The 25,943-nt window shown below is 37.2% G+C and overlaps 1 protein-coding gene across 5 annotated transcripts in view; it reads left to right on the top strand.

The window, feature by feature from the left end:
- FMN1 (formin 1) overlaps window positions 1-25,943 on the top strand; it is a 372,953-nt gene that overhangs the window by 299,442 nt on the left and 47,568 nt on the right. For all 5 annotated transcript variants that reach the window (XM_089778461.1, XM_025189464.3, XM_075927044.2 and 2 more), the window contains one exon: window positions 7,925-8,017. In XM_089778461.1, the coding sequence (XP_089634587.1) occupies window positions 7,925-8,017 (93 nt within the window). The remainder of the gene's footprint in view (window positions 1-7,924; window positions 8,018-25,943) is intronic.

The following is a 25,943-nucleotide window of genomic DNA, read 5'->3' as shown; positions in this document are numbered from 1 at the left end:
GACAGGTTTACAGGAGTCCATGGCGTTAAATACTTGGGCTCACTGTCAATATGATTCCCATAAATGCTACTGGTGGGTCCTGGTAAGTAAAAGTTCAGCTATTCATTGTTATCAACACTGATCTATTTCTAGTTTTGCAGTTAACTTTAAAAATGATATTTAAAAATACCAACTCCTGCCCAGTTGACATTGCAGTGCTCTTTACGTGAAAGTTTGTTTATAGGCAATTCTTCTTCTGAAAGATTTACAGTGTCTGTGAAGGTTTAAAAGACTATTGCCCAATAGGCATTATGTGAAAGGCATTCAGCTTTATAAATATTTTAGCTTGTATTGGGGATTTTTAAAGAACTTTCTGAGCCAAATACTGCATTAAAACTGAAGACAGTGGCAAACTACTAATCAGCAGTTTCCAGCTTTGTTCTAATGTTTTACTAATGGTTTCCATTTCTGTGGCCAAGATTTGGAGTGTGAAGCACTGCATGCATCCAACAGTTTGTAAGTTTAGGGTTTTCAAATAACATTTGTTCTTACATTGCACACATACACATACTTTCTTTTTTTGCAATAGTTCATTTAGAAATAAACAATTTTCAGAATAGACTATTACAGTTAATATGACTAACACACAATGTGTATCAAGAAAATGTTGCACAAGTTTATTAGCATAGTAGACGTCTTACATCTGTTTCCACTGAGTTATGCTAAACAGGTTGTTTATTTTAAAACACTTGTGTATTTTCTTGGATCATCAAAAGTATTAACATCCTTTTAAATAAAATATACATTAAATAAACGTGTAAATACTTTTGCAACTACAAATGGTGTTTCTACAAGGTCAGCAAATGAAAACTGCCCACCATAGATTAAAGTCCACACTTACAAATTAAGGTGTTCACTTGTTGTTTTTCTTTGTCTCAGAAGGGTATCTGTGTTAGTCTGTCACTTTAAAAACAAGTAGTCCAGTGGCACCTTAGAGACTAATATATCATATAGTATCTTGAGCTTTCATGGGCAAATCTCACTTCTTCAGATGAGCTTGAGTGGAGAAAAAAAGGGGACTGTCAGAATTATAACAGAAAAAGAAGGACGAGGAAAGAAAAAAGTGTACCTGTCAATAGTAGTGCAAGTGCTAATGAGGCTAATTGAGAGGGCTAGAAATGTCCCATACTTTGCTTTTGATGTCAATGACATGTTAAATGTAAGGAAGCCTGGTTTTATAATGGGCCATACAGTTAGTACTAATCTTTGTTAAGCCTGAGGGAAAGAAACAGTGTCAAATTTGCATATAAAAATCAATTCTACAATCTCTCTCTGTAGTTGGCTTGTGAAATTCCTTTGTAGAAGAATGGCCACTTTTAAATCCATTAATAAGTGTCCAGGCAGGTTAAAATGTTCCCCTACAGGTTTATGTGTTATCATTCTTCATATCTGGCTTACAGCCATTTATCCTTTGTGGTAGAGTCTGTCCAGTCTGGCCAATATACATGATAGAGGGGCATTGCTGGCTTTTGATGGCCTAAATCACATTAGAGGATGTGTAGTTCTATATGCCTCTGAAGTTCTGGCTTATGTGGTTAGGTCCTGTGACAGTGCTGCTTGTATAGATGTATGGACAGAGTCTGCAAGAAGGTTTATTGCAGGGACAGGTTCCTGGATAAGTGTGTCTGAGGTTCATACCAAGTAGGGACAGAAAGTGAGGCACAGAGAGGTTGTGACATGACCAGTGTCAGATATGGAATCATGTAACTTAACATTTAATCTGTACAAAAGATTATATTCAGCAGTAAGGGAGATAAATGTCATGATTTGATGATTACAGGAAAAGAGATTAAAAAATGAATGAACCAAGTGAAGAGAGAAGGAGGTGGGGGAGAAGCATTAAGGAGGGAAATATGGAAAGGAGAGAAAAATATGTTTATTCAACAATTTAAAAATTATGAAAGAACAGGAAAGAAATAGGAACACAGGAATTGTCATAGTATGTTAAACCCATGGCCCACCTAGTTATATATTCTATAGCCAGCACCATGTGTTTCAGAAAAAGATGCAAGATGCCTCACTGTGGGCAAATGTGGAGTAATTGATCTAATTAAAACCTCCTAATCCCTGATACTTAGCGATTGAGCTAAAATCTGAAACATGAGGCTTTATCTCCCTGCTGGTACTCTGGTTAGCATTAGACATTATAATTCTGGATGTCATTGTTAGTTTTGTTAAAAACCTTTTTATTGCACACATAGGGTACGTCTACACTAGCTCGTTAGTTCGAGCTAGGTAGGGTAATGAGGGCAAGTGGAGTTGCAAATGAAGCCCAGGATTTAAATATCCCTGGCTTCATTTGCATGTTCCCGGGTGCCACCACTTTTAAATCCCCCTTAGTCCGAACTCCGTGCCCACGGCTACACGCGGCACAGAGTAGGGTAGTTCGAATTAAAGATCTTAATTCGAACTACCGTATATCCTCATTCCACGAGGATATTTAAATCCTGGGCTTCATTTGCAACTCTGCTTGCCCTCGTTACCCTACCTAGCTTGAACTAACGAGCTAGTGTAGACGTACCCATACCTACATACAGACAGAAAAGATGATTGCCAAAGGCAAAAGCCAGAGCCAAGCTGGTAGTTTCTAGGTTCAGTATAAATTCAGGTTCTAATTACGGTATAAACTGGTGCAGATGAGCTTCTGGTCCAGCATTAACAGTCATTGAGTGTTCTTCCAGAGGCTTTATACTGCAATTAGTGTTTATGCAGTTTGTTCTATGAGGCAGTCAGTGGGCTAGTGAAGGCAGGTAGTTGTGGTCTTGCAGGTGGTTATGGTTTGGTGCCGTGGCCCAAGCTAATAGTAATGCATCTGCAAACCTTGAAGGTAGTGCAGTTGACACTGGCAGGGTCTCTGGCCATGGTAAGTTAAATGGGAGTGTTCTTACGGTGGTCTCTGGGCACTGAAGAGATGGAAGGAAAGGAGTATGCTATCATCAAGGATAATTACTGATCTTAGTGTAAGATAATAGACTCCTCTTGGAATAAGCAACCATCCATCTAATCAACCAGATTGATTTAATTGTGTGAACCTGGAATTGTATAGCCAGATTTGTGGGTTCTCTATCTGGTATATAAACAAGGGAGCCCAGTTACAGGTTTCTTTCAGCTATGCTATTACTTTAGAGAAAGGTTTAGCCATCATAGGATGTCATGTCAGTTCTCATCCAAAAATGGATAGACTTGTAGGAGGCTCGACATAGCACTTTTGACAACACCAGGACATAATCAATCTGACCTAGATGTGGAAGTCTAGTAGACATCTGATCACAGGTCACTTGTTGTGTCTGAATTGTTCCATGGCATTGCTGATGAAGCTGAGTCAGACCAATGATGACACAATTTTGGGGTCAGTATAAATCCCCGTTGTCAAAGTGTCTGACTTCAATTTACAGAAATACAATTGGCATTTTAATTAAAATTCTGGACTCAGACCTAAAATAATAAAAACTCCCTCCTACTCCAATAGTATCTTCATTTGTATCTGATCTGAGTATATTTCACCATTCCTGTTGTCTGGCCTGTCTCAAGGCATATTTGATCATCTTCCAGCATTCCTTATCTTAGCAAATGCATCTGGCTGATACTTGTAGCCATTTTTCCATTATGGACATTGAATGGAGAATAACTTTTCAGATTGGAACACTTCATTATAGAGGGAGACAATTTAGAGGAATATGATGAGGCTTTAGTGGAAATATAAAGTTTTCTTCCAAATGTTTCCTAGGGTCCAAAAAGGCAAGCATTTCCCATCTGGCTTGAGAATCAGAAAAATCCAGTCTTCTTTGCATGCCTTATATCCAGTTATAAGGATATAAACCCTTATCCATTCTTTTAATAATCAAAGCTAAGATGCACCTATTTTTGGCTAGAACAAGTAATTTTTTTCTTGCTGGACTAAAATTACAAAATGCTGCTTATCATGTATCCTAAATTACAAATCAGTTAAATAATTGAAGGTAGGAGTTTAATAAAGATGTAGGGAACATTGTGCATGTATTTTGGACAACCAGTAGCCTCAACTTGCAAATGTTTCTGATATCTTAAAGCAAATGGGCATGTTATTAATAAAAAAAAATCCTGTTGTTTTTGCTTCAACTTTAAAATAAAAATAAAATAAAATATGGATTCAGTATAGCACCTGATAAACACCTTGCTTCATCTTTTGTTAACCAAAATAATTCAGTTCTCTGCCAAACACTAGCTGCTCTGTACTCAGCAAAGAACTACTGCTGTTGCTGAGGAAGAAGTGCTCCTCCTAAGGAAGAAGTTGCTGAGGAAGGCAGCTCTGTGCAGGAGTTCTAGGCCCCTATCTGGGTGGAGCTGATTAAGCAGCTGCAGAGCCGTGCTACCACGCAGCTTAGAGGGAACTGATCCCCTTGTTGATAGATGCTGTTTATCATGTGTGCCCAGGCCTTTTGCTCACTCAAAGCTAGTGGTCATCTTGGAAGCGTCACAAAGTGTAAATGTCTGTGCTCCATAATCTACACTGGTTTACAGTTAGTTTCCACATGCAAATCCAGATTCATCTAAATATTTATCTGTGAAGTCTTAATGGTTTAAACTATGTAATCTGACAGACAATCCTCTCTCTCTGCGACATGGCCCAATAGGAGCATTTCAGTTTTCTGACTCAAGGATTGCTCAAAAGACAGACAGTGTATAAGAAATGTCAAGACTTGCTGGTGGACTCTTATACCATTAAATATAAGCTTGGCAGAATTTGATTTTTTTTTAAATAATTTTATGGATAATATTGATGTTGAAGCATTTTTTTTCATATTTGTCAGTTGAAGTAATCACAGTTGCAGGAAATTATGGAGAAGCGAGATAATCGAAGGGAGATCAAACAATAATTAATCACCATATTCATTTAGAGTCATAAAGTTAAAGCCTTGCAACTGCTAAAACCCATATTGCCAATATCATGTCAAAATATACAAAGTAAATACCTTTAAATCAAGTTTAATTTCTTAAGCAACATTTTTTTATTTTGATTATCTATAAATTTTAGTTACCAGTGGAAATAGTCTGTGCGTGTATGATGAAATCAGTATTTACTGTCATTTATCAATAAAAATCGAATCCTTTGGAGCTCAATTATATATAAGCACAATGTTGGCCACTTTTAGAGAGAATTTTTTCAGGCTTTCCACTAACTCCAGGCCCTAAAATTTGCTGGAATTTGTTCTAATTGTTGTTTGGTCTGTATGTTCCTCTTAATCTGGTTGTTACAGGGTGATTGAGTATATGCACATTTTTACTTTAGCAGAAAACTAATAATCTCAGCATTCTAGTCTTCATTAACAATGACTTTGCCTAACCTCCATCTGTCTGGTCTGCTCTGCCTTAATATTCCTCTTATTTTCCTTGGTGTCTCTGCCCAACCTTTCCCTCATCTTGTTAATGCATTTTCCCCATTCTTTTTATCCATTTACCTATGCTATCCATTCCCTATGAAATATTGCCTTCACCTAGTCACATCCTTCCTCACTCCTGTCACCTGATTTTACAAAAAATTTTTGTTTCCCTACAAATGTGACTTTAAAAAAAAATAACGTAAGTTGAAAAATATTAAAAAGCAACATATTCCTATCATGGTCATTTAAAATATCAAATATGACACATGTAAATAATGACATTAAATTTGAAAATCTTATGGAGGGGCTCCCTTTAAGAATGGAATATTCTTAGGCACTGAAAAATGATAAATAATAATGTATGCTACCTGTCTGGGAAGGTGGTGTTTGATTCCATTCTAGCTTATGTAAAAATATTTCTGAAGTGGCCCCTGGCAAAAAATTGCCTACCCCATTCTAGCTTATGTAAAATGGGCCCAGATGCCCACAAATAAGAAATATTTATAAGAAATGTTTTCCCTGTGTGCCTCAACGAGAATTCCTGAAATGCAAATGTTCTTTGTTCAAAGCTTAAAAATCATGCCACAACTCGGTTCAAGAAGTTGAAATATGTTTCCTGTGTCATATTTTTGTCATTTCATATTTGACTGAAATGATTTCTCAAACTTATTTGATATGGCATTTTCTCTCTAGACTTTTTTAAAATGTACAGGAAAATTAGCCATAAAAATGTGGCTTCTAATTTGCACCGACCTGTAATAAGAGAACTTTAAAAAAGTATTTAGAATCATTTTATTTATAGAATTTTTCTTCATGACTCATAATATCCCTATCTGTTCTACAAATAAAATATTACAATTTGTCCGAGCTACTTGAAATCCTCATTCTGCTTATATAAGTTGTAACATTTTGTGTGTGAATAAGTTTCATTCAATAGATTTCTGCATGCATGTAGATGGGCAGACAAGAAGAATCTTTATTTAATAAGATATGTTATGAACATATTAAAGCCCCAGTATTAACAAGTAAATGTGTAAATATTAAAGCCCCAGTATTAACAAGTAAATGTGTATAAGCAAATTCTCATTAGCTTCAGTGGGACTGAAGTTCCCAGGATTTCTTCTGCATGCCACAAGTTGCGATATTTGTTGTTAAAAATAAATGTATAAAGCACATCATAAAAATGAAGACTGTGGTTTATATAGGACCTTCCCAAGTATAGATGATTTTTTGATAAATTCATATTTTACTGTTATATAGCTGAGCTATGGAAAAATGTTTGGCATACAAAACTTTTAAAAGGAAGCAGATATCTTTTTTAATATATTTTTGCAGCAACATATATAAAGAAGAGAGATTTCTGGCCATGCTAGAATTTTCTTTTTAACATGGACTGTCATGGGTGGGGTGTCAATAAAAATTCAAACAAATCGTTTGAGTGGTTTCTTTGTAAAGGCCGTCCTGGTGATCCATATGTACTATATGCTCTACTATTGGTTGTATAATAAAATGTATACATGTATTTTCAACCGTCTTCTGACTTCTGAAAATCTCAAATGTGTGACTTCTATTAACAGAATTACACACTCTTCCTTCCCTCCTCCACATTTGGGGGGGAGCAGATAACAAATGTACTAGAATAAACTGAATTATTAACCAGAACAAAGCTGGCTGTCTTGCCATTTAAATGTGTATATGTTTTATGCAATAAAACTGTAATCCTTTGGCTTAGTTATGAAGTAAATTTCCATACAAATTTAACACATGGAAACTACATATTTTTAGAGGTGAGAAAAGGAAAACAATTTCCTGCTTGCCCTGTTTTAATGGGTGATTGCAAAATTTTCAAGTGTTGGGTTCTGGCAGTCTCGTTTTACCTCTAATATAATCAAGAACTTCAGAATTCTGAGAAATATAATAAGACTTCCAAGCTAGGACAATGCCTAAATTCTGTAACAGTTAGCTTGGGTTCTGTAGGAAATGAGATGGAATCAAGACCTAAATTAGCTGGTAAACTAGGCTATGGACACATCATAAGTAAGTCAAAATTCACTTTGCTTCTACCAAAGCTATAACTTGACCTACTAAATTCTAGCTAAATAAATGGCTGACCCTGAACCTATGCTAGGAAAAGTGGTTGAGCTTAGATGATGGCTAGCTAGCATGTATTAAAATCTAATCTAAAGTCAATTTTTTTTCTGGTCATAACAAGATCCTCAAGAAGAGGATTGTGGGATTTGATTCCTGAAATGTTTTATAAGCAGTCATTACAGAAGCTGAATTCTACTGCATATAACCTATGTTTTGAAAAAGGTTGTCTAGTTCTTCAACAACTCTGGATGTCTACTTTTAATTTTAATGCAGTTATTAGATTCAGCAGGGCAGATGCAGTATGAAATATACACTGCTTGATAAAGTTTGAATGGTATATGATTAGATATATAATTACGGAAGTAATAGTTTTGTTTGAGTTGCCAATTAAATATTCCATTTCAGAGTATCTAATGCTGCACTTTTATTTATAGCCCATGAAAAGCAGATGAAAATCGTTTGTGAAGAATCTTCAGAACATCATCTACAGCCCTTCAAGGATAAATTAGAAGAGTTTTTTCAGAAAGGCAAGCACATATTTTTTAAACTTCTTTGTTGATATAATTAGTATTTTTACAGATTTTGCTGTATATATGTTGCCTCAAATAACCAATGCTGCACATTGGAAACTAAATAGTATCAGTTGTGGGTCTTAGGTGCCAATAATTACTCAGATAATTACACTGCAATAATTGCCACTGATTGGTAAAAGCTACTATAGTCTCACTAGCAATCTTTTGAGTGTTTTTTGCATCATTAAATTAATTAGGTGCAATAAAACAGGGGTTTAGGATACACTGTTACTTAATAAATTGAGTCTAAATCTTCCAGTCCATGAAAAATATGTTAATCTTGTATTCATGTTAAGTCAGAGATTCAAGATTAAAAGCTAAGTCCATGTAACTAAGATGTCTGACAGTCCTTAAGGGAAATAACCCTCTGGCATGGAATCAGTAGCGGGAGATCTTGGTAGACCCTCGTTTTGCAGCTGAGACACTTAAAGTATGGGAGTTTGTCCACACTAATAATTATACAACAGATTGTAGCTGTGCCTGTCACACCTGGGACAAGGGCAGTCATACCTAATGGTTGGAGCAGAAGTCGGGAGTTAAGCAACGTCAGATACCCAGATCTGAAAGTCCAAGTGGGCAAACTGAGAGTCAGGCATCAGGTGATGGGTAGGATCAGTTTAACAGGAGATCAAGGTCAGGCACTCGATTACAGACACTGATTGAAGAGCAAAGTCAGGGGCAAACAAGTTAGAAGCTAGAGACTAGGTTCTACTGCAAGCAGGGTCTGGAGCAGACACACATAGGCAGACTCCATTGACAACTTATCATCATTGAGCTGTCAGGGGCTGCCACTCAGGTGCTGTGAGGTGGCACTTTTTGACAAACCCACCCTTACAAGGTCCTCATGGGAGCCCATCCTAAACATCCCATAGTGAGGCAACAGCAGAACAGAACCCCCATAGTCCCTGGTTCTAGCTCTGCAGGTTCTTACAGCTCTGCTGTGCTTCTGTGTAGACGCTGCCTATACCAACTGGAGAGGTTTTCTTGTTAGCATATGTAATTGAACTCCCTGAGAAGTAGTAGTTAGGTCAATGGAAGAATTCTTTGGTCAACCTACCACTGTCTACACTGTGGGTTAGGTCACTATCGCTGTATCTCTCAAAGATACGGATTTTTCACATAACCAAGATGTAGCAACACCAATGTAGGTTCTTAGTGTAGGCCAAGCCTGACTCCTGGCATCAAAATCTGTCATTTTAGGTAAGCTCTACATTCAGTGGTAAAACCTTGCTGAGTCCAGCAAAGCTGCAAGGGTTGGGAAAGAGCCAAGTTATTTGAAAGGGTCTCCAATGCAAAGCATCTCCAATGTTGTGAAGAAACAAAAGGAGAAAGCGAACACAGAGAAGAATCTTTCTGATATGTGGAGAAGAGCAGCCACACTAATGTGGTAGCCCAAGGGGATGAGGCAAATCCTCTGTTCTTGGCCAGGGCATTGAGGGAAGGCAGAGCAAAGAGTGTAGCTCCCTGAGCTTGTAGCTGGTAGGGAATTTGGAGATGGCCTGGAGAACCAGTTCTGGAAGGCCAGCTGTCCATAAAAGGTGAGAGGAAGCCATCAAAGAGCTCCGCTGTCTGCAGGCCCAGATAAAAGAGTGTATGCAGGAGCAAGATGAGATGTGCTGCTTGAAGGAAAAGCAGGAGTTAATGTGGCTAATAGCAGAGATGGAGAGCAGCATCTGCTGCTGGAGGAAGAGGTTAAATGAGCTTCCCATTGGAGACTCTTCTGGCAGAGTAGCACCAAGACCAATTAAGATTTGAAATCCATCCCAGTGAAGTTGTCATCACCAGAGGAGAGAGGCAAAACTGGCTGTACATCTCAGAACACAATCCAGAAAATAGTGCAAGTGGAAGAGAAAAACAAATGCTTGACCTTTTAAGTGCTGCAGACAAAGATCCACGTATCTTGATGCATAGGTGCTGGAGCTAGAAGTGCTGCTGTGCCCCTCAGCTCAAAGTGGTTTCCATTATATAGAGAGTTTATAGTTTGGTTCAATGGCCCTCAGCATCCCCTCTATAAAAATTGTTCCAGCAACCCTTCCTTGATGTTTATAAGAATCTTAAAAGGAGCTAACTCTTTGTATAGTTTTCTCTATGGGGAATAAGATAATTTTATGCCTATCTATGGAGAGTATTCAAAGACAGACTGAGTCAGCCATTTTCTAGTTACACCCAGGTAACGGCCAGTTTTGGCTACCTTATCAGTAGGTGTAGGAGGATTGGACATTTCTAAAGTTTCACTCTCATAAACCTCCATTTGCTAATGAACAGTAATGAATATATATATTATATTGCTTATACAGACTGAGTTGAACACTTTGGCCATACCACTTCATTCTTCAATGAGAAGAATACAAGGAGCACAAATTTCTTGTTTATCGTCATTGTTGAGATTAAAAAAGGAGGATCCTCCTGGTTCGGTGGGGTGTGTAAGGCTCTAACAACTGATGGATACAGTCCTGGAGAGAGAAAAGGGAGATAAGATAATCTGCAACAGGATGTTAAGGTCAGGTCTTATCATGCTACTCTAGGAAAGAGAGTTGGGCAGGAGGGAGCATGCTGAGGCAGCCACACAAAATCCAGATGATATTATTACATGTGATATATTTGCAGAAAGTGCACTGTATAAGAAATTAAACAAAAATATTTGCTCAGTAGACAGTAATAGCTAATCCTCATGAAAGAGGGTATTCCCTGCAGAAAATTAAAAGCTGATTTATTCCTATGCAGTGTAACTGATTAAAACACAAACTTTTGGAGTGGTGAATCTAGAATACCAGGAAATGTATTTGTAATAGTTCCGCAGCATAAAAAAATCTTGTTATTACAAGAAGCTTCATTTGAGGGGCGTTTCCATGATTATTCTCTTGAAGTTGTAAAAAGCTCTACTTTTTACTACATATTTGTGTATCATGCATCACACAGTTAGGAACCCATAATCTGGTATTGTCACAGCATGTCACAGCAGTTATATGAGACACTCCTCAAAGTAATCAGAACCAGTTGGTGACTATACAAGGAAGTTAGTATTCCCAAATGAGCAATATCACTCACAAAGTCTGAAGCAATTTAACATTTAATATCTGAGAAGTCACATAAACTATGACTCACTTGATTCCTGAGAGGACTCATATTTACCTAAACTGTGATGATTGAAACAGGCATGAGGTTGCTAACACAGAGGGGTAGCTGTGTTAGTCTATATCTGCAAAAACAGCTAGGAATCTTGTAGAACCTTAAGGGCATGTCTACACTAGAAAACAATTTTGAAATAACTAAAATTGATTTAATAACTCTAGAAATAACAAACTTGAAATAGTGTGTCTATACTATAGGGAAGCCTCAAAATTGGTCTGAGTCAGGCTCCATTATCATGGACATGCTACCTTGACTTAGAGCCCCGGGAAGCACTGGAGAATAATTACTTCTAATTACTCTGGGGAGTAGTTATTTTGAAATAATAGCACCAGAGCAACCACACTAACTCTGTTTTGAAATAACTGTTTTGAAATTAGTGTTAGTCCCTGAGGAAAGCAGGAATGCAGTTTTTTAAAATAATCAGCCCATTATTTCAAAACAACGGGTTTGGTAGTGTGGACAATCCGCTTATTATTTCAAAATAAAATGGGTGGTGGGTTATTTCAAAGTAACTCCTCAATGTTGACCAGGATGAAAAGCCTCACAGATTTATTTGGGAACAAGCTTTCACGGCTAAAAAACTGATGAAGTAGTTTTTACCCTTGAAATAAGTCTGTTCCCCTAAGGGAACGTCTGCACAGCAATGCTAAAGCTACGTCAATTGTGTAGCTTATTTCAGCTTTTGGCGCTGTCTACAGAGCAGGAAGTCCGAGTTAGAGCACTCTTCCTTTGATTTCTCTTACTTCTTGTAAAATGAGGGTTACAGGAGTCAGAGTAAGAAGTCCTCCAGCTCAACGTTATTTTGATATCATGTAGAAATATCTGTTTGTAGCATAGACGTGAACTATGTTATTTCAGAATAATGTCAGTTATTCCAAAATAACACTGCTGTGTAGACATTCTCTGAACTGCACCATAACTCAAAATTTCAGCTATGCAAATTGCGTATCTGATTTTGATGCTGTTTCGAAATAGTTATTTCATCAACAGCTCCAAATTTTGAAATAAAGCACTATTCTGAAATATCCCTTTCTCCTCGTAGAATGAGGTTTAAGGAAGGTAAGAATAGTGAGCCTGAAATAACAGACTTTCTGTGACGATGCAGGATAGCTATTTCAGGATAAACGTCCTCCTAACATCCGGAAATTTTTAAATAGTTTTACTTTATGAAGCTAAAATAATATAATTCCCTATGTAAAAAACAGTTTTTGAACAACAGCGCTTCTTAAACTGTACTGTTAAATACATCTGATATTTCTGAGGGTAACGGGTCTCTTTCACAAAGTTATTGTGCTTTATCTAATTTGAGTTTTGAATCTTAAATTTGTGCGGCTCTTAGGCTACAAGTTTCTTATCACAGATTCTAACAAGTTCTTAATGATATTTTTCCAGAAAATGTAATGTGTATTTAAGTATCCCATAAAGTTAGCAGAGACCCTGTAAAAGTAGGAATCCACAGGTATGGCTGCTGTAGGTGGTCTTTTAATCTAATTTAACTGACAGTTTGTATTTACAGCTTTTGTAGTAAGTGCTGGGAGTGAGATAGTGTGCTGTATATGTGCACATTAACACTAACATTCTCCCACATGCTGTTTTATCTTGCCTTCCTTTAAGCCTATGCTTCACTCCTATTGGGATTAACCAGCTTTATTTCCACAACCCACGTATACAAAAGTAAATAAACCTTAATTGCTAGCATTTCCCAATCAGCATTTAAAAATCAACTACTTCTTTTAAAGATCATTGTATTGGTGTTTTTTGTAGATTACTTGATTCTTAGAGCCATAGGAACTGCCATACTGAAGCAGCTCAAAGGCTCATATTGTCCTTTATCCTGTCCTCAACAGTAGCCGCGGCCTGATGCTTTTTAGGAAAAACCTCACTTGCATATAATTGTGCAATAGTCTATTCTGTATAAAATTTTATTCCTAACATCAGCTAATCGATACTTGGAATTTGTGTTTTTTTAATTTCATCCCAACTGATGTAAATGAAGAATACATTCTTATTTCCATATGTGTCTTAACTTTTAAAAAGTCAGATGTTTGCTTCAGTAGTGTCCTGCAATAGTGAGTTCTGTGAGCTAATTATATGCTTTGTAAACAATATTTTATTTATTAACAGAGTGTATTGGCTTTTAATTTTGCATGCTTTCTTGGTTGTGGGGTGTGTGTATGTTTGTGTTTGTGTTTTAATACAACACTTGACTGGCATCCACCATAACCTATTTAGGTATATTTGTCTTTTTTGCCTAAATAGTTATAAACTTAAAAACAAGAAATGGTCTGATAGAACTTTATAGACTAATAACAACACATGTTGATGGTATTATGAGCTTTTGTGGGCACAGTCCACTTCTTCAGATGACTGGAGTGAATCTAAAGAAGTGGGCTGTGCCCACAAAAGCTCATGATACCATCTACATGTTTTGTTAGTCTATAAAGTGCTACCGGACCATTTGCTAATTTTTAAGTTTATCCTGTACAGACTAATTCAGCTACCCCCTGAAGCTTCTAAATAGTTATAGTCATTCTTATCTCACCTCATATAGATGACCCCATTCCAGTTTCTTTGTACTGTTCCTTTTTCAGATTTTTTTGAGTTTGTGCTGTCTGTAGTTATACATAGAATGTAAGGTAATAAGTAAGGATATGTCATCATTTTACAAAATGGCATCACAATATTTTCCATATAATCCTCTCTCCCCATCTTAAAATAACTTACACTTGTACCCTGAATAAACATTCTTGTTGAGCTGTCCACTTTGATGGCTAGAACTTTTCCTAGTTAGGTTAGTCCCTAACTCAGAACCTGTTAGAGTGACCACTAAATTAAAGAAAAAAACAACAAATGGTCTGTTAGCAATTTATAGAATAACAAAACATGTAGATGGTATCATGAGCTTTCGTGGGCATAGCCCACTTCTTCAGATGACCGGAGTTATGAGTAGAGGGATATGAAAACTTGAAATAAATAGGAGAAGCAAAAGGAGTGGGAAGAGAATGGCGCTCTGTCTACACGTGACTTTACAGAGTTTTGAACTGCTATCATGTTGTCTTTCTAAAGTGCTATTGTTAACTAATTCTAATATTAATGTTTTCTGCAAATTTTGAAACCTGTGTATTTACTTCTTATTCAAGACTCTTGATAACTATAATAATATCAAAGTTCTTGGACTTGTATCCTCACATGGTATACAAGTGTTTTACGGACTGTGTAACCATTTGTCTCTGTCTAGTTCTAATCTTTTCTCTATAGGTTCTGCTACCACACTGAGCACCTTCCAGTGCTGTGTTAAGCTCCCAGCTAAACATCTGTCACATTTGTTCTCACCTACTTGCCCATGAGAAGTATGTGGAATTGACTGGGTTTTGTTTTGGAATTTTTTTGATCATATATGCACATGTTGCTATATGTTTGCTTGAGGGGGAGTATTTATACCTCATTCCTTACATCTTTTCTTTCTTACTGTGGGGCTGGGACACATATCAGGCACTAGCTATGTCTACACTACAAGGTTTTTGCGTAAAAATAAGTGTTTTTGTGCAAAAACCAACAGAGCGTCCACACCTCAAGCACATTTTTGCGCAAAAAAAATACAGTAAATTTACAGGATAGAGGGCTTTTGCCGGTAGAGTTATTCCTCTCCTCCCAAGGAATAAGTCCTTTTTGCTCTACAGCTCTTGCACAAAAAGGCATGTGTGGACGCTCCACAGGAGTTTCTTGCACAAAAAAAGCCTATCAGAAAAAGCACAAGTGCTCTGATGGCCATTCTGTGAATGGCAATCAGAGCTTTCTTACGCAAGAGTATTCATGCAACATGGTCGCTCTCTTGCACAAAAGCACATTGCTTTTGTGATGCGCTTTTGAGGTGTGGACGCACTTTTGTGCAAGAAGTTTTTCGGAAGATCTCTTGCGCAAAAACGCTGCAGAGTAGACAGAGCCACAGAGAATAAGTGACTTGCCTAAGTTAACATAGTAAGCTTGTGGTACCCTGGCCTCCTGGCTCCAGTTCTGCTGCCATATTTACTTGACTATTTTCCTCAACTTTGTACTAAATATTATATGAATTGCTGTTTCATATACATACAAATTGTACCAGCTCTGATGTTGATCACTAGGTCACCATGCTATTAATCTCTTTTCCTAGTAGTTGTTAGTAATTTTTCTACTGTTTATTTACTATCCCTTAAATAGATTTTAATCCAACTTTCATTCTGTGGTAACTAAATTCCTACCCAGCAGCAAGCAGAAGTGAAGAAAAACTCATTCTTTTATATAATACTTGTGGTTAACTTTTACACTTTTTATAAAGTTACTGCCTTCGTGTTCTCTCCTACTGTAGCTTTTTATTTGCAAGTTTGACTGAGCTTTCTAGAAATCTTGACTGATCCTGGTAATGCACTACAAATTAATTTTTTTGGTTGTTTTATCACTTTATTTCTTTCTGGACATCTCCTTGATTGTGGGGGTTTCTTTTTCTTTAATATTTCCCACCCCTGTTACCAGCAGTGTGACCCATGGTGGGAAGAGTGGAGTAGACTGGCAACAAGCATTTTAATCATGGTGTCATTCCGGCTTGATCTAAATTTGTGGCAGCAGTAAAAATTACAGCAGCCGGTATATACTGTTACCCTCATCATTACTTGCATTGTCTGTTTGGTATTAGGCTAAAATCAACAAATGCTTTTCATTTTTTTATTATACATATTTGATGGAATGTTCTAACCAAATTACTAATTCTCTTAACTAATTTTAGAAGTCTCATTCCAAGTTGCTGCAACCAGAAACTGAAAACCAATATGTTCATTTGGTCCAGGTGTCTTTGCTGAGGCTTGATAAGTGAACAGGATGCTTGTTCATTAAGGATACTGAGATTTAAATCACTCATTTCATACAGGCCTGCAAACAGCTGTCAGACAGTAACAACTTTTAGGTGCTATCAGTCTGAGTCTAATTTGAACCAGTGACCAAGAAATAAAAGACTTCATATTCCATTGCTGACCCCCTGAGTCATCTCATACCCCAGTTGGCAGACTTCTCTGTGTATGAAGGCAATGGGACTCTCTTCTTCAAATGTGACTTGATGAAAATTATTACTGGCTAGAGAACTGAATCTTGCTAGAGGAGTCTTGAGCTCTTACTATCTCCCACCACCACCTTCTGCTGTCATTGCCTTCTCTAGTTATTCTGCCTCCCTGCCTCTATTCTCTACTACTGGATGCTTCCCTGCTCATATGCAGTAAGGCAAGACATGAGTTATACTTGGCAAACTGGTACTGGTAAGATTCTTACCATTAGTTGGCACAGCTGGTTCTGAAGGGCTAAACCACATCTCAGATTCAAGTTTGTAACAAAATCTCAAAAAGGTGAGCTTTGCATGGCAGCAAGTTATATTGGGAACATTTAATACAGTTCTAGCCAGTATGCTGTTAATTCTAGCTGTTTTGAAATTACTACCAATGATGTTTATACCATTTATGTATAGATTTATAGCCAGACAATAGAGATGTGAGAAGCGATTCACATGTGGGGACAGACCATGCATTGCAGGTGTTCTAGGCTTCAGTACTTTAGCACAAGTTGTGTAACACTAGAGATTTAATCTTGGATCCAAACCAAATTACAGGACATGAGGTATCTTCTACAGTAAGTCAGCAGATATGGATTGCCACCAGTTATCAATGGACAAACATAACTCATTTTACATTTTTCAGCAGAGAAAGCTACATGAGGATTAATAATTTGCTATTAAAGGAAATAATTTGGTTTACAGAAAGATCAGAGAGTATACCTTCTCATGTTAGAGCACAATAGAGTTTGCAAATTATAGTTAGTGGAAAGGAGACCTGTCTGGGAAAAGGTCTGTTATACACTATGGTCTCAAAAGTCTGCACTGCTTTTGTACAATCTAATGGACAGATGAAGAGGAACTGATCACAGAACTAAAAACTAATCTTAGTTTAGGTTCAGGTGATCAATGACTTTGTCACATTTATAAATTTCCAAACAGATTCATGTCCAGACCAATAATATATATGTTTGGTGCCTTTAAAGGGTCAGTTTCAACAAAGCTAAAAAGAACTGTGAGCCAAATTATCTGAGGGGAAGAAATTATTCATAATTATTATTATGAATGATAATTTGGAACTGTTTAAGAACACTTTTTACTAGATGCCCAAAAAGCCACAACTGAGGAAGAAGGTCATGTTAATTAAAATTCCCACCTGCTTTTGAGGGAAAGTGAAGACATCCATAAAAAACACAACAAATGGAAGAAAGGGGACGTTTATAAAAATTAATATCAATCAGAGGCTAGGAATTGCAAAGATTTGATAGGAGAAGAAAAAGGATACAAGCAAAATCTATGGCCAGCAGAGTTATAGGCAATAAGTAATAGTTTATTATGTATATTGGGAACAAAAAATCCTAACAATGCTGTTGATCCATTACTAAATAGAAATGGTAGAATTGTCAATGAAGATGTGCAAAAGGAAGAAGAATTACATAAATATTTCTGTTTTGCATTTGGGGAAGAATGGATTGTGTGTTGAGATGATGATGATAACATTCTTTCCATTCCACTAGTGTCTCAGGAGGCTGTTAAATAGCATCTACTAAAGTTACACATTTTTCAATCAGCAGGCCAACATAACGTGCCTGCTGATTTAAAAAACATCCTAGAGTTTTAAAAGAGCTGGCTGTGAATCATGCTTTACCGCTGATGTTGATTTTCAATAAGTCTTATAATGCTGGGGAAGTTCCAGAAGACTGGAAAAATGCTAATGCTGTGCCAGTATTAAAAACTGTAAATGGCTGAGCCAAGCAATTATATGCCTGTCAGTTTGACGTTGTTCCTGATCAAGATAATGGAATAGTTTATACAGAACTCAGTTAATAAAGAATTAAAGGAGGCTAATCAATATGGGCTTATGAAAAATAGATCCTGTCAAACTAACTTGATAGCTTTCAGTGATTAGACTACAAGTTTGGTAAAGGTAATAGTGTTGATGTACTATATTTAGACTTCTATTAAGCTTTGATTTGGTATCACATGAATTTTTTATTTATATCATTCTAGGTTTTTAAATCAATATGACACGCATTAAGACTTGGCTAAGTGATCGGTCTGCAATTTTTTTTTCAAAGTGTGGATGCAAATGAAGTTTTTCCAGAAAAACAGCCATTTTTCCAAAAAAACTCTGTAGGGTAGATTTAGCCTGGGAGTGCTGCTGGCTGAGAGCTGCTTAGGTCCTGGCACACCAATCCTCATTCCCAGGTCACAATTCCCTCATTCACCCAAACTCCCTCTTAGACCCCACACCCTCTCCTGTCCCCCAGCCCCCTACCCGGAGCTCCCTTCTGCACCCAACTTCCATTCCAGACACTGCACCCCCTCCATAAAAAATTATTGCCCACCGCAAACTAAATGAGCTTTCTGGCCTTGGAATCTATACTACTTTAAGAGGAAGGATGGTGTAATGGTGGTTAGGGCACTAGCTTTCTATTCAGGAGACTTCAGTTTAATTCTCTGCTCTGCCACACACTCCCCCATCTAATGGGCTTTGTGAGAATAAATGTGTTAAAGAAGATGCTCTGGTAATGGGACAGAATGGTGGCTAGATAGATAGACCTGTTGACCTACATAGTTGCTATCAACCAATAGCATATTTTCAGAAAAAATTACCACCCCCTGTGAAAAATTGTAAGAGATCTGGTTTTTTACTCTTTAGGAGAGCTGGTTACAATTTTTTTTTCTGAAAATTGCCGTTTGAGTTGACTGAGACATTTTGTGAATTCATTTTGCATTTTCTCAAAATTCTCCCAATCTGAAGGAAAACATTCACAAAAATTAAAAATTCTAAAATAACAAAATGGTTTGCGTTGACATTTTCAAAACACATTTATAGTTTTCATTCAGAATGACTTTTGTCTCACTATCTCTTGAGTATTTTTGAAAAGCTCAGAACTGAAACCAGTAAGTCAAATTGAACAAAATGTTTAATTTGACAACCTGAAAAACTTTCATTTTGCAACAACACGATGTGAAAATTGTTTGATGTTTTAGAACTGCCAGTCAACTGGAAAATCAGTTATGCACATAGCTCTACAATTTAGTCATTTTTTTCTTAATAGTTTTCATCTGCTCTGTAGCGGATGGCTGGACATTTGATCGATACAGTACTCCCTTGAATGGGCTGCAGGGCTGATGCAAAGTGGAAGCCTTAATCCACACACTCCACACACTCCTCATTCTGTCTGCTGTAGTGCTACATATGGAAAGTGAAGCCCAGATTGGAATGCTCTGCTCCATTCACACCTGGTGCCCCTGGGAAGAATGTTTGTGGAGGAAGGGAATTTAGGATGTGATTAAAGCTATGTAAGTGCCTAAAGATGCAAGCAGGTGTGTAGTGGGATATTCAAAACCACCTAGACATCTAACTCTCCTTAAAATCAATTGATTTCAATAGGAGTTAGGTACTGAGGCATTTTAAAAACATATTAGCATTAATAATCTTACCATTAATCCCTGATAAGAGGCGTGAGGAGGAAGATGGTCTCAATGTCTTTTTGCCTCTCTTCTCAAGATGGTACAAATGGTGCATAAATCTCACCTGGCACAAGGGTAGTGGTTAGGTTAGCTGAGAAGCTCAGAGTGTGAGTGTGAGGTTACCAGTATGAGTATGAGATGACTGGAAGGAGGTGCTAGCATGTGAACGGGGGGAAACATTCTAGAGTGAGAGATTGGAAGACTAAAAGGGACACCAATATGAGTGAACGCATTGGGTGGTCATCATTGTGTCACAGCTGTTAAGTGATGGCAGTTTCAATAAGGGAGACTTTAAATGTTGTTTGCTGTACATAGCAAAAGTCCTTAATCGGTGATGAAAATTTGAAAAAGTATGTTTAAAATTAAATCAAAGATGGAGAAAAATCCATTGCAGTGGTACTTAGCAGGTTTGTGTTGTGAGGGTATTGATGTTACACATGAGCTGGCAATGCCTTGGTGTGTAGATGAAGGCTGATTCAGTGTCAGTTTCTGTCCATGTGTCAGAAGGGAGTCAAGGAGAGAAAAAAGAGAGAATTTGCATGAAGAAAAAAAGAAGAGGTTGTGGTGGAAGGTTACAGAAAATTTAGACCGAAGGACAGAACAATGAAAATGGTAGAGGAAAAATAATGCCACATAAAGTAGAAGAAAAGGGATTAGAATGAGTTAATATAAAGGGAAACAGGGAATATGAAATGCCAGAGAGCCAGCATAAGGTAATTTTAATATTTTCATGTACTAACATTTAATGCCATAATATAATAATGAATAGCACATGTTATACATTTTGAGAGACCCAAAAGTTAAATTGCTTCTGTTTTACCAGAGTTGTTTGTGTATAATACGCATAAGCAGCTCTAGTAAATTGAGGGAAATTGTGTAGGAATTTTGTGCACTTACAAAAAGTAAGTGCCGTGTAGACACGCCCTTATTCAAATAGTTATTCAACATTGGGTACATTTTAACGATGAATAGTTTGATAGCACCTTACATTTTCAAAGCGCTATGTAAGCACAAATCAAACATATGGTCTTTGTCTCTTAAAATATTAGCCCTAAAGAGCTTCACTTTTATCGTAAGACCAGACCTATAGTATTCCAACATTAGTAGGGTTACAGAACAGTTCTTTTTTAAGACTATATATTTGAATTCTTACAGATAAAAGGCTAGTGTTAGCGCTCCTTTCCCTTATTCCTGCTTCCAAAATTGAAGCTACCTTCATCATTCCCTCATTAAATTGTATGTGTATTTTAGAAACATATCTCAAGCCACCTCTTGTGGACTGGTCTAGCCTTGTAGATTCCCTGTGTCCATTTCCAGTAAAGAATACATTTTAACAAATTATTTCAAAGAATATTTCCCCTTCGGGGTCACTTTTATTTAATACAGTGTTTCTTTAAGTTGTGGTGATCCTGGCCTCATAGTTTGCATCATTATTAACCCAGGATGCCTCCAAGTTTGCGCCATTAACTCAGCTGTTTACAACAGCTGCTTCTATAGGTTCACTCCAACAACTTCTTCCAGCTTCCTAGTTGACTTACTGGTTCTCAGAATAAGTCTACACTTAAAAAAAAAAAAAAAAAAAAAAACCCAAAACAAAAAAAAACCCACACACAGGAGCAGATGTCAGAGCCCAGATCTAGAGACTTGTATTCACAGGATGGCACTAAAAATGGTTGTCTAAATGTTCCTGACTAGGCTTAGAAACCTATTCTTAAACTTAAGAGCCCAAACTCCAATGCACACAGGAATATCAAAATGGCTATTTTTAGCATCGTAGAACAAATATGAGTGTAAACCCAGGTTCTCAGATTGTCTACCATGGGAGATTTTTGCATGTACCCTCAATCAGCTTCCTCTAGCTGTCTCCCTCTGTCCTCTCCCTTGGCATCTCCCACAGTGGCCTAATTTCCCACTTCAAGTCCTTCCACAGACGTATCCTTCCTGTTCTTTCTTTTCTCATACTTTTCTCATACTGAGTGCTCTCAGGCTATGTCTAGACTATGGAGTTTTTCCGGGATACCAGAAGTATCCTGGAAAAACTCCGCCGCATCCAGGGAACACATCTGCTCTGTCAACATTTTTTGCGGAAGAACAGACATGCTCTTTCAGAAGCCCTGTCTTCCTCATTCCACGAGGAAGAAGGGCTCTTCCGAAAGAGGAGGTTTTTCTGAAATTTGGCCCAGTGTTTTCAGAAAAGCCTCTTCCGAAAAAACTGTCAGAAAAAGTTAAGCAAACTGCGGAACGCAATTTGCGTACTTTTTTCCGATAAAAAGCAGCGGTGTAGACGTAGCCTCAGTCTCTATTATTCCCTTTGCCTTTCTGTACCTGAACTTACTCGTTCCAACCAAACTCCCTTATTGGGAGCAAGTTGTATCTCCTTGCCATGCCTGAATAATCATTTAGCTAGGGGGTTGGACCAGTCTGTCAAAGGTGCCCTGCTTCTGTCTTATTCTCAAAGCCAGTCACCTTGCTATACTGCTTCCAGTGAACCTATTTCTTTCTGTTTTTGATCTGGAGTAATTCATGGGTACTATACTTCTGTAGTATTTCATTCTTCCCCTTTGCCCCTTTGTGTTGGTAATAGGATGATAACTATGACTTCTTCCTTGAGTGATAATCCCTGCTATATTCCTGGAGCTGAAACTTTTTTCAGAGTAGCAATGTCCATCTATCTGCACGTGCACATTTTCAATAAATATTTCTGTTTCATCTTGAAAGAAAAAACAGATGATGTATTCATGATGATGATGATGATAGCATTTTAGTTATTACATTTAAATGTAATATGTAAATTATAGCATAGTAGTAATATTATGGGTAAAAGAACTAATAATTGTTTAGAATTCTCCTTGATTTTCTAAGTACCTTCTATGATCCTGAAACATCTTCTTCAGCTCAAAGACATTTCTCTGTAAAGACAGCCAATTATCCCTGACACCATCCTCTATGGATCTGAACTATTGAGTCTGTATATCAGATATGATTCTGCATTTTGTGAATAGATCATACAAGTATGATGATGACTTTTCAACTTCAAAGCTTTGCTTTTGCCATTCAAACTGATCGTAACTCTCCTCCATCCACCCCTTTCATTTGTTTTCACTGAGATGTTTTATTAGCTCTGCTGCACATATGAAGTTTGCACATTAAATAGTGTGGGAGGATATTTATGTCCATTGTCAAACATGAAAAATATGTCATGCTTCCTTGCAATGATGATATTTGCTTATAACTTTTTATCCTTCCCAGAAATGATATTTCAGAATTTACAAAGTTTGTGTTTAGATGTGGAACAAAGTTTTATATGCCAGCAGCAGAATTACTTTAATACTTCAAACTGTTTGTGACAGTTATAACTATTTTCATCACTCAAGGATTCTTGTATTTAAACAGATGAAAGCATGATTTACATGAATTGGCATGAAGCTGCAAAGTAGATTGTTATTATTGCCTTGGTAAGCTGAGGTTTTATAGTCACACAATAGCCTCAGTTCATGAAGACACCAAATAAGGTGCCTTGGAATGTCATTGTGACCATATGCTTTTATTTAATACAAATGTTGACACTGTGAGATGATCCAAAGAATAAGTGGTCTTTCCTGGAACAAACAAATTATCAACTTGTTTCCTACTATACTACCAAAAGAATCATCAACATCACCATCAAAGTCTTGAGATTTGGTCTTATTTAAAATTATTGCCTTTCAGGAAATCTTACCTGGTTTGGGGGAGGAGATTGTGCGAGTGAGAGTAAAATATGATTGCTATCAATCAGCTGCAGTGTAACCACTTGTAGCTATTAAAATTGACGAGGCAGAGTCTGTGAGAATGTAGCATACCACTTAAATTAAAGCTGTATTGATTACTTTCTGCTGGTATCTGAGATGACCATTTGTCAGACAAACCTTTGTTTTCAAATATTAGATTTTCTATATTATGCCTAACAGTAGTGGCTGCCATAAAATAAATCTTTTCCATATTGTCTTTTCAAATATGCACATTTGCTAGAGAAAGGGGCAAGCAGTGAGGTAGTAAAGTTTGAGGATGATACTGAACTGTTCAAGATAATCAAGACAGAAGCAGACTGTGAAGAACTTCAAAAAGATCTCACAAGTGATTGGGCAACAAAATGGCAAATGAAGTTTAATGTGGGTAAGTGTAAAGTAATGCACGTTGGAAAAAATAACCCCAACTATAGTATGATGGGGGCTAATTTGGCTACGACAAATCAGGAAACAGATCTTGGAGTTATCGTGGATAGTTCTCTGAAAACGTCCACACAGTGAGCTGTAGCAGTCAAAAAGGCAAATAGAATGTTACGAATTATTAAGAAAGGGATAGAAAATAAGACACAGAATATCTTACTGCCCCTGTATAAAACTATGGTATGCCCTCATCTTGAGTACTGTGTACAGATGTGGTCTCCTCACCTCAAAAAAGATATTTTGGCCTTGGAAAATGTTCAGAAAAGGGCAACTAAAATGATTAGGGGCTTGAAATAGGTCCCATATGAGGAGAGGCTAAAGCGACTGGGACTTTTCAGTTTGGAAAAGAGGAGACTGAGGGGGAATATGATAGAGGTATATAAAATCATGAGTGGTGTAGAGACGGTGAATAAAGAAAAGTTATTCATTAGTTCCCATAATATAAGGACTAGAGGATACCACATTAAATTAATGGGTAGTAAGTTTAAAACTAATAAGCGAAAGTTCTTCTTCACACCGCGCATAGTCAACCTGTGGAACTGCTTGCCAGAGGAGGCTGTGAAGGCTAGAACTATAACAGAGTTTAAAGAGAAGCTAGATAAATTCATGGAGGTTAGGTCCATAAAAGACTATTAGCCAGGGGGTAGGAATGGTGTCCCTGGCCTCTGTTTGTCAGAGGCTGAAGATGGATGGCACAAGACAAATCGCTTGATCATTGTCTTCGGTTCACCCCCTCTGGGGCACCTGGCGATGGCCACTGTCGGCAGACAGGCTACTGGGCTAGATGGACCTTTGGTATGACCCAGTAGGGCCATTCTTATGTTCTTATGCTGAGGTATTGACAATGTTTATCATTCTTTATATAAAGAATACTGTGGTAATTTTAATTATTTTTAAGTAAAGATTTCTAAACATTTCACTGGGCAATCTTATAAAGACATCTAACATTTTTCAACATGTTTGTATTGATTAGCAAGAAGACATTTAGAAATCCTGTTAATGAAGATAATTGAGCATCAAGATCTAAAATAATATTTGATTTGGTGCCAAAGAGTGTGTCTACACTGCACCATATGTAGAAATAAGATATGCAATTTGATCTACACAAATTGAGTATCTTATTTCCATCTTATTTTGAAATAGCTTATTTCATAATTTGGTGCTGACTACACAGTGCCCATTTTCAAAATAACCCACTCCTCCAGAATGTCCCTTACTCCTCGTGGAATGAGGTTTACAGGGACGTTGGAATAGTGAGCCTGTTATATTTCAAAATCTGGTATCCTGAAATAGCACTGCAGTATAGACATAGCCAAAGATCCGTGAACTACATTACCTTTATAAAATATATTCTTAAAGTTACCAATGTCTTTGACATTATCACTATAATTTTCATTGTATTAATCCCTCTCACTTTAGCTGTAATCTTGCCTTTTCTTAAATTCTTATCAAAACTTTTCTATTTGTTTATAGTAGTGTCTTCTCCAACACTTACATCTCAGCATCCTTATCTGTGCAACATGCAGTACTTAGCTCATTTTCTTTGACTTTTATAATGACTGCATCATCCACTTCTTTCAGTCCAACTATCTCCTCTTCTTCCTCCACTCCATCATGATTAAGGCCCCACTCAATTCCCTATTCTTGTGTCACTTCATCTTCTTCATTCCACAACATCATCATCTGCATTTTTGTACAACTGTTCCTGGTGTTCCTTCCATGGCACTCCCTGAACCTACAAGATCCTTTTTGTGCTGATTTTCAAAGCCTATGTCCTGACTTCATTTAAATCCCTCCCTAAGGTGTGCTTCTTTGATAAGAAACGACCTGACTCAATCATTTATTTGGTTTTATAAACTACATATATAGTTAGTAGACTTTTCTTGTTTTATCACCATGGGGACTTCTTTCTCTGTATCTCTTTATTTCTATTCTTTGTCTCATTGTCATTTTAGACTGTGTGCTCTTTGGTCTTGGTCCAAGGAACTATGAA

Source organism: Pelodiscus sinensis, chromosome 5 (assembly GCF_052426305.1).
Source record: "Pelodiscus sinensis isolate ZL-2025 chromosome 5, ASM5242630v1, whole genome shotgun sequence".
NCBI lineage: Eukaryota > Metazoa > Chordata > Testudines > Trionychidae > Pelodiscus > Pelodiscus sinensis.
Note: the sequence above shows the minus strand (reverse complement) of the source record. Positions and strands in the feature narration are given on the sequence as shown.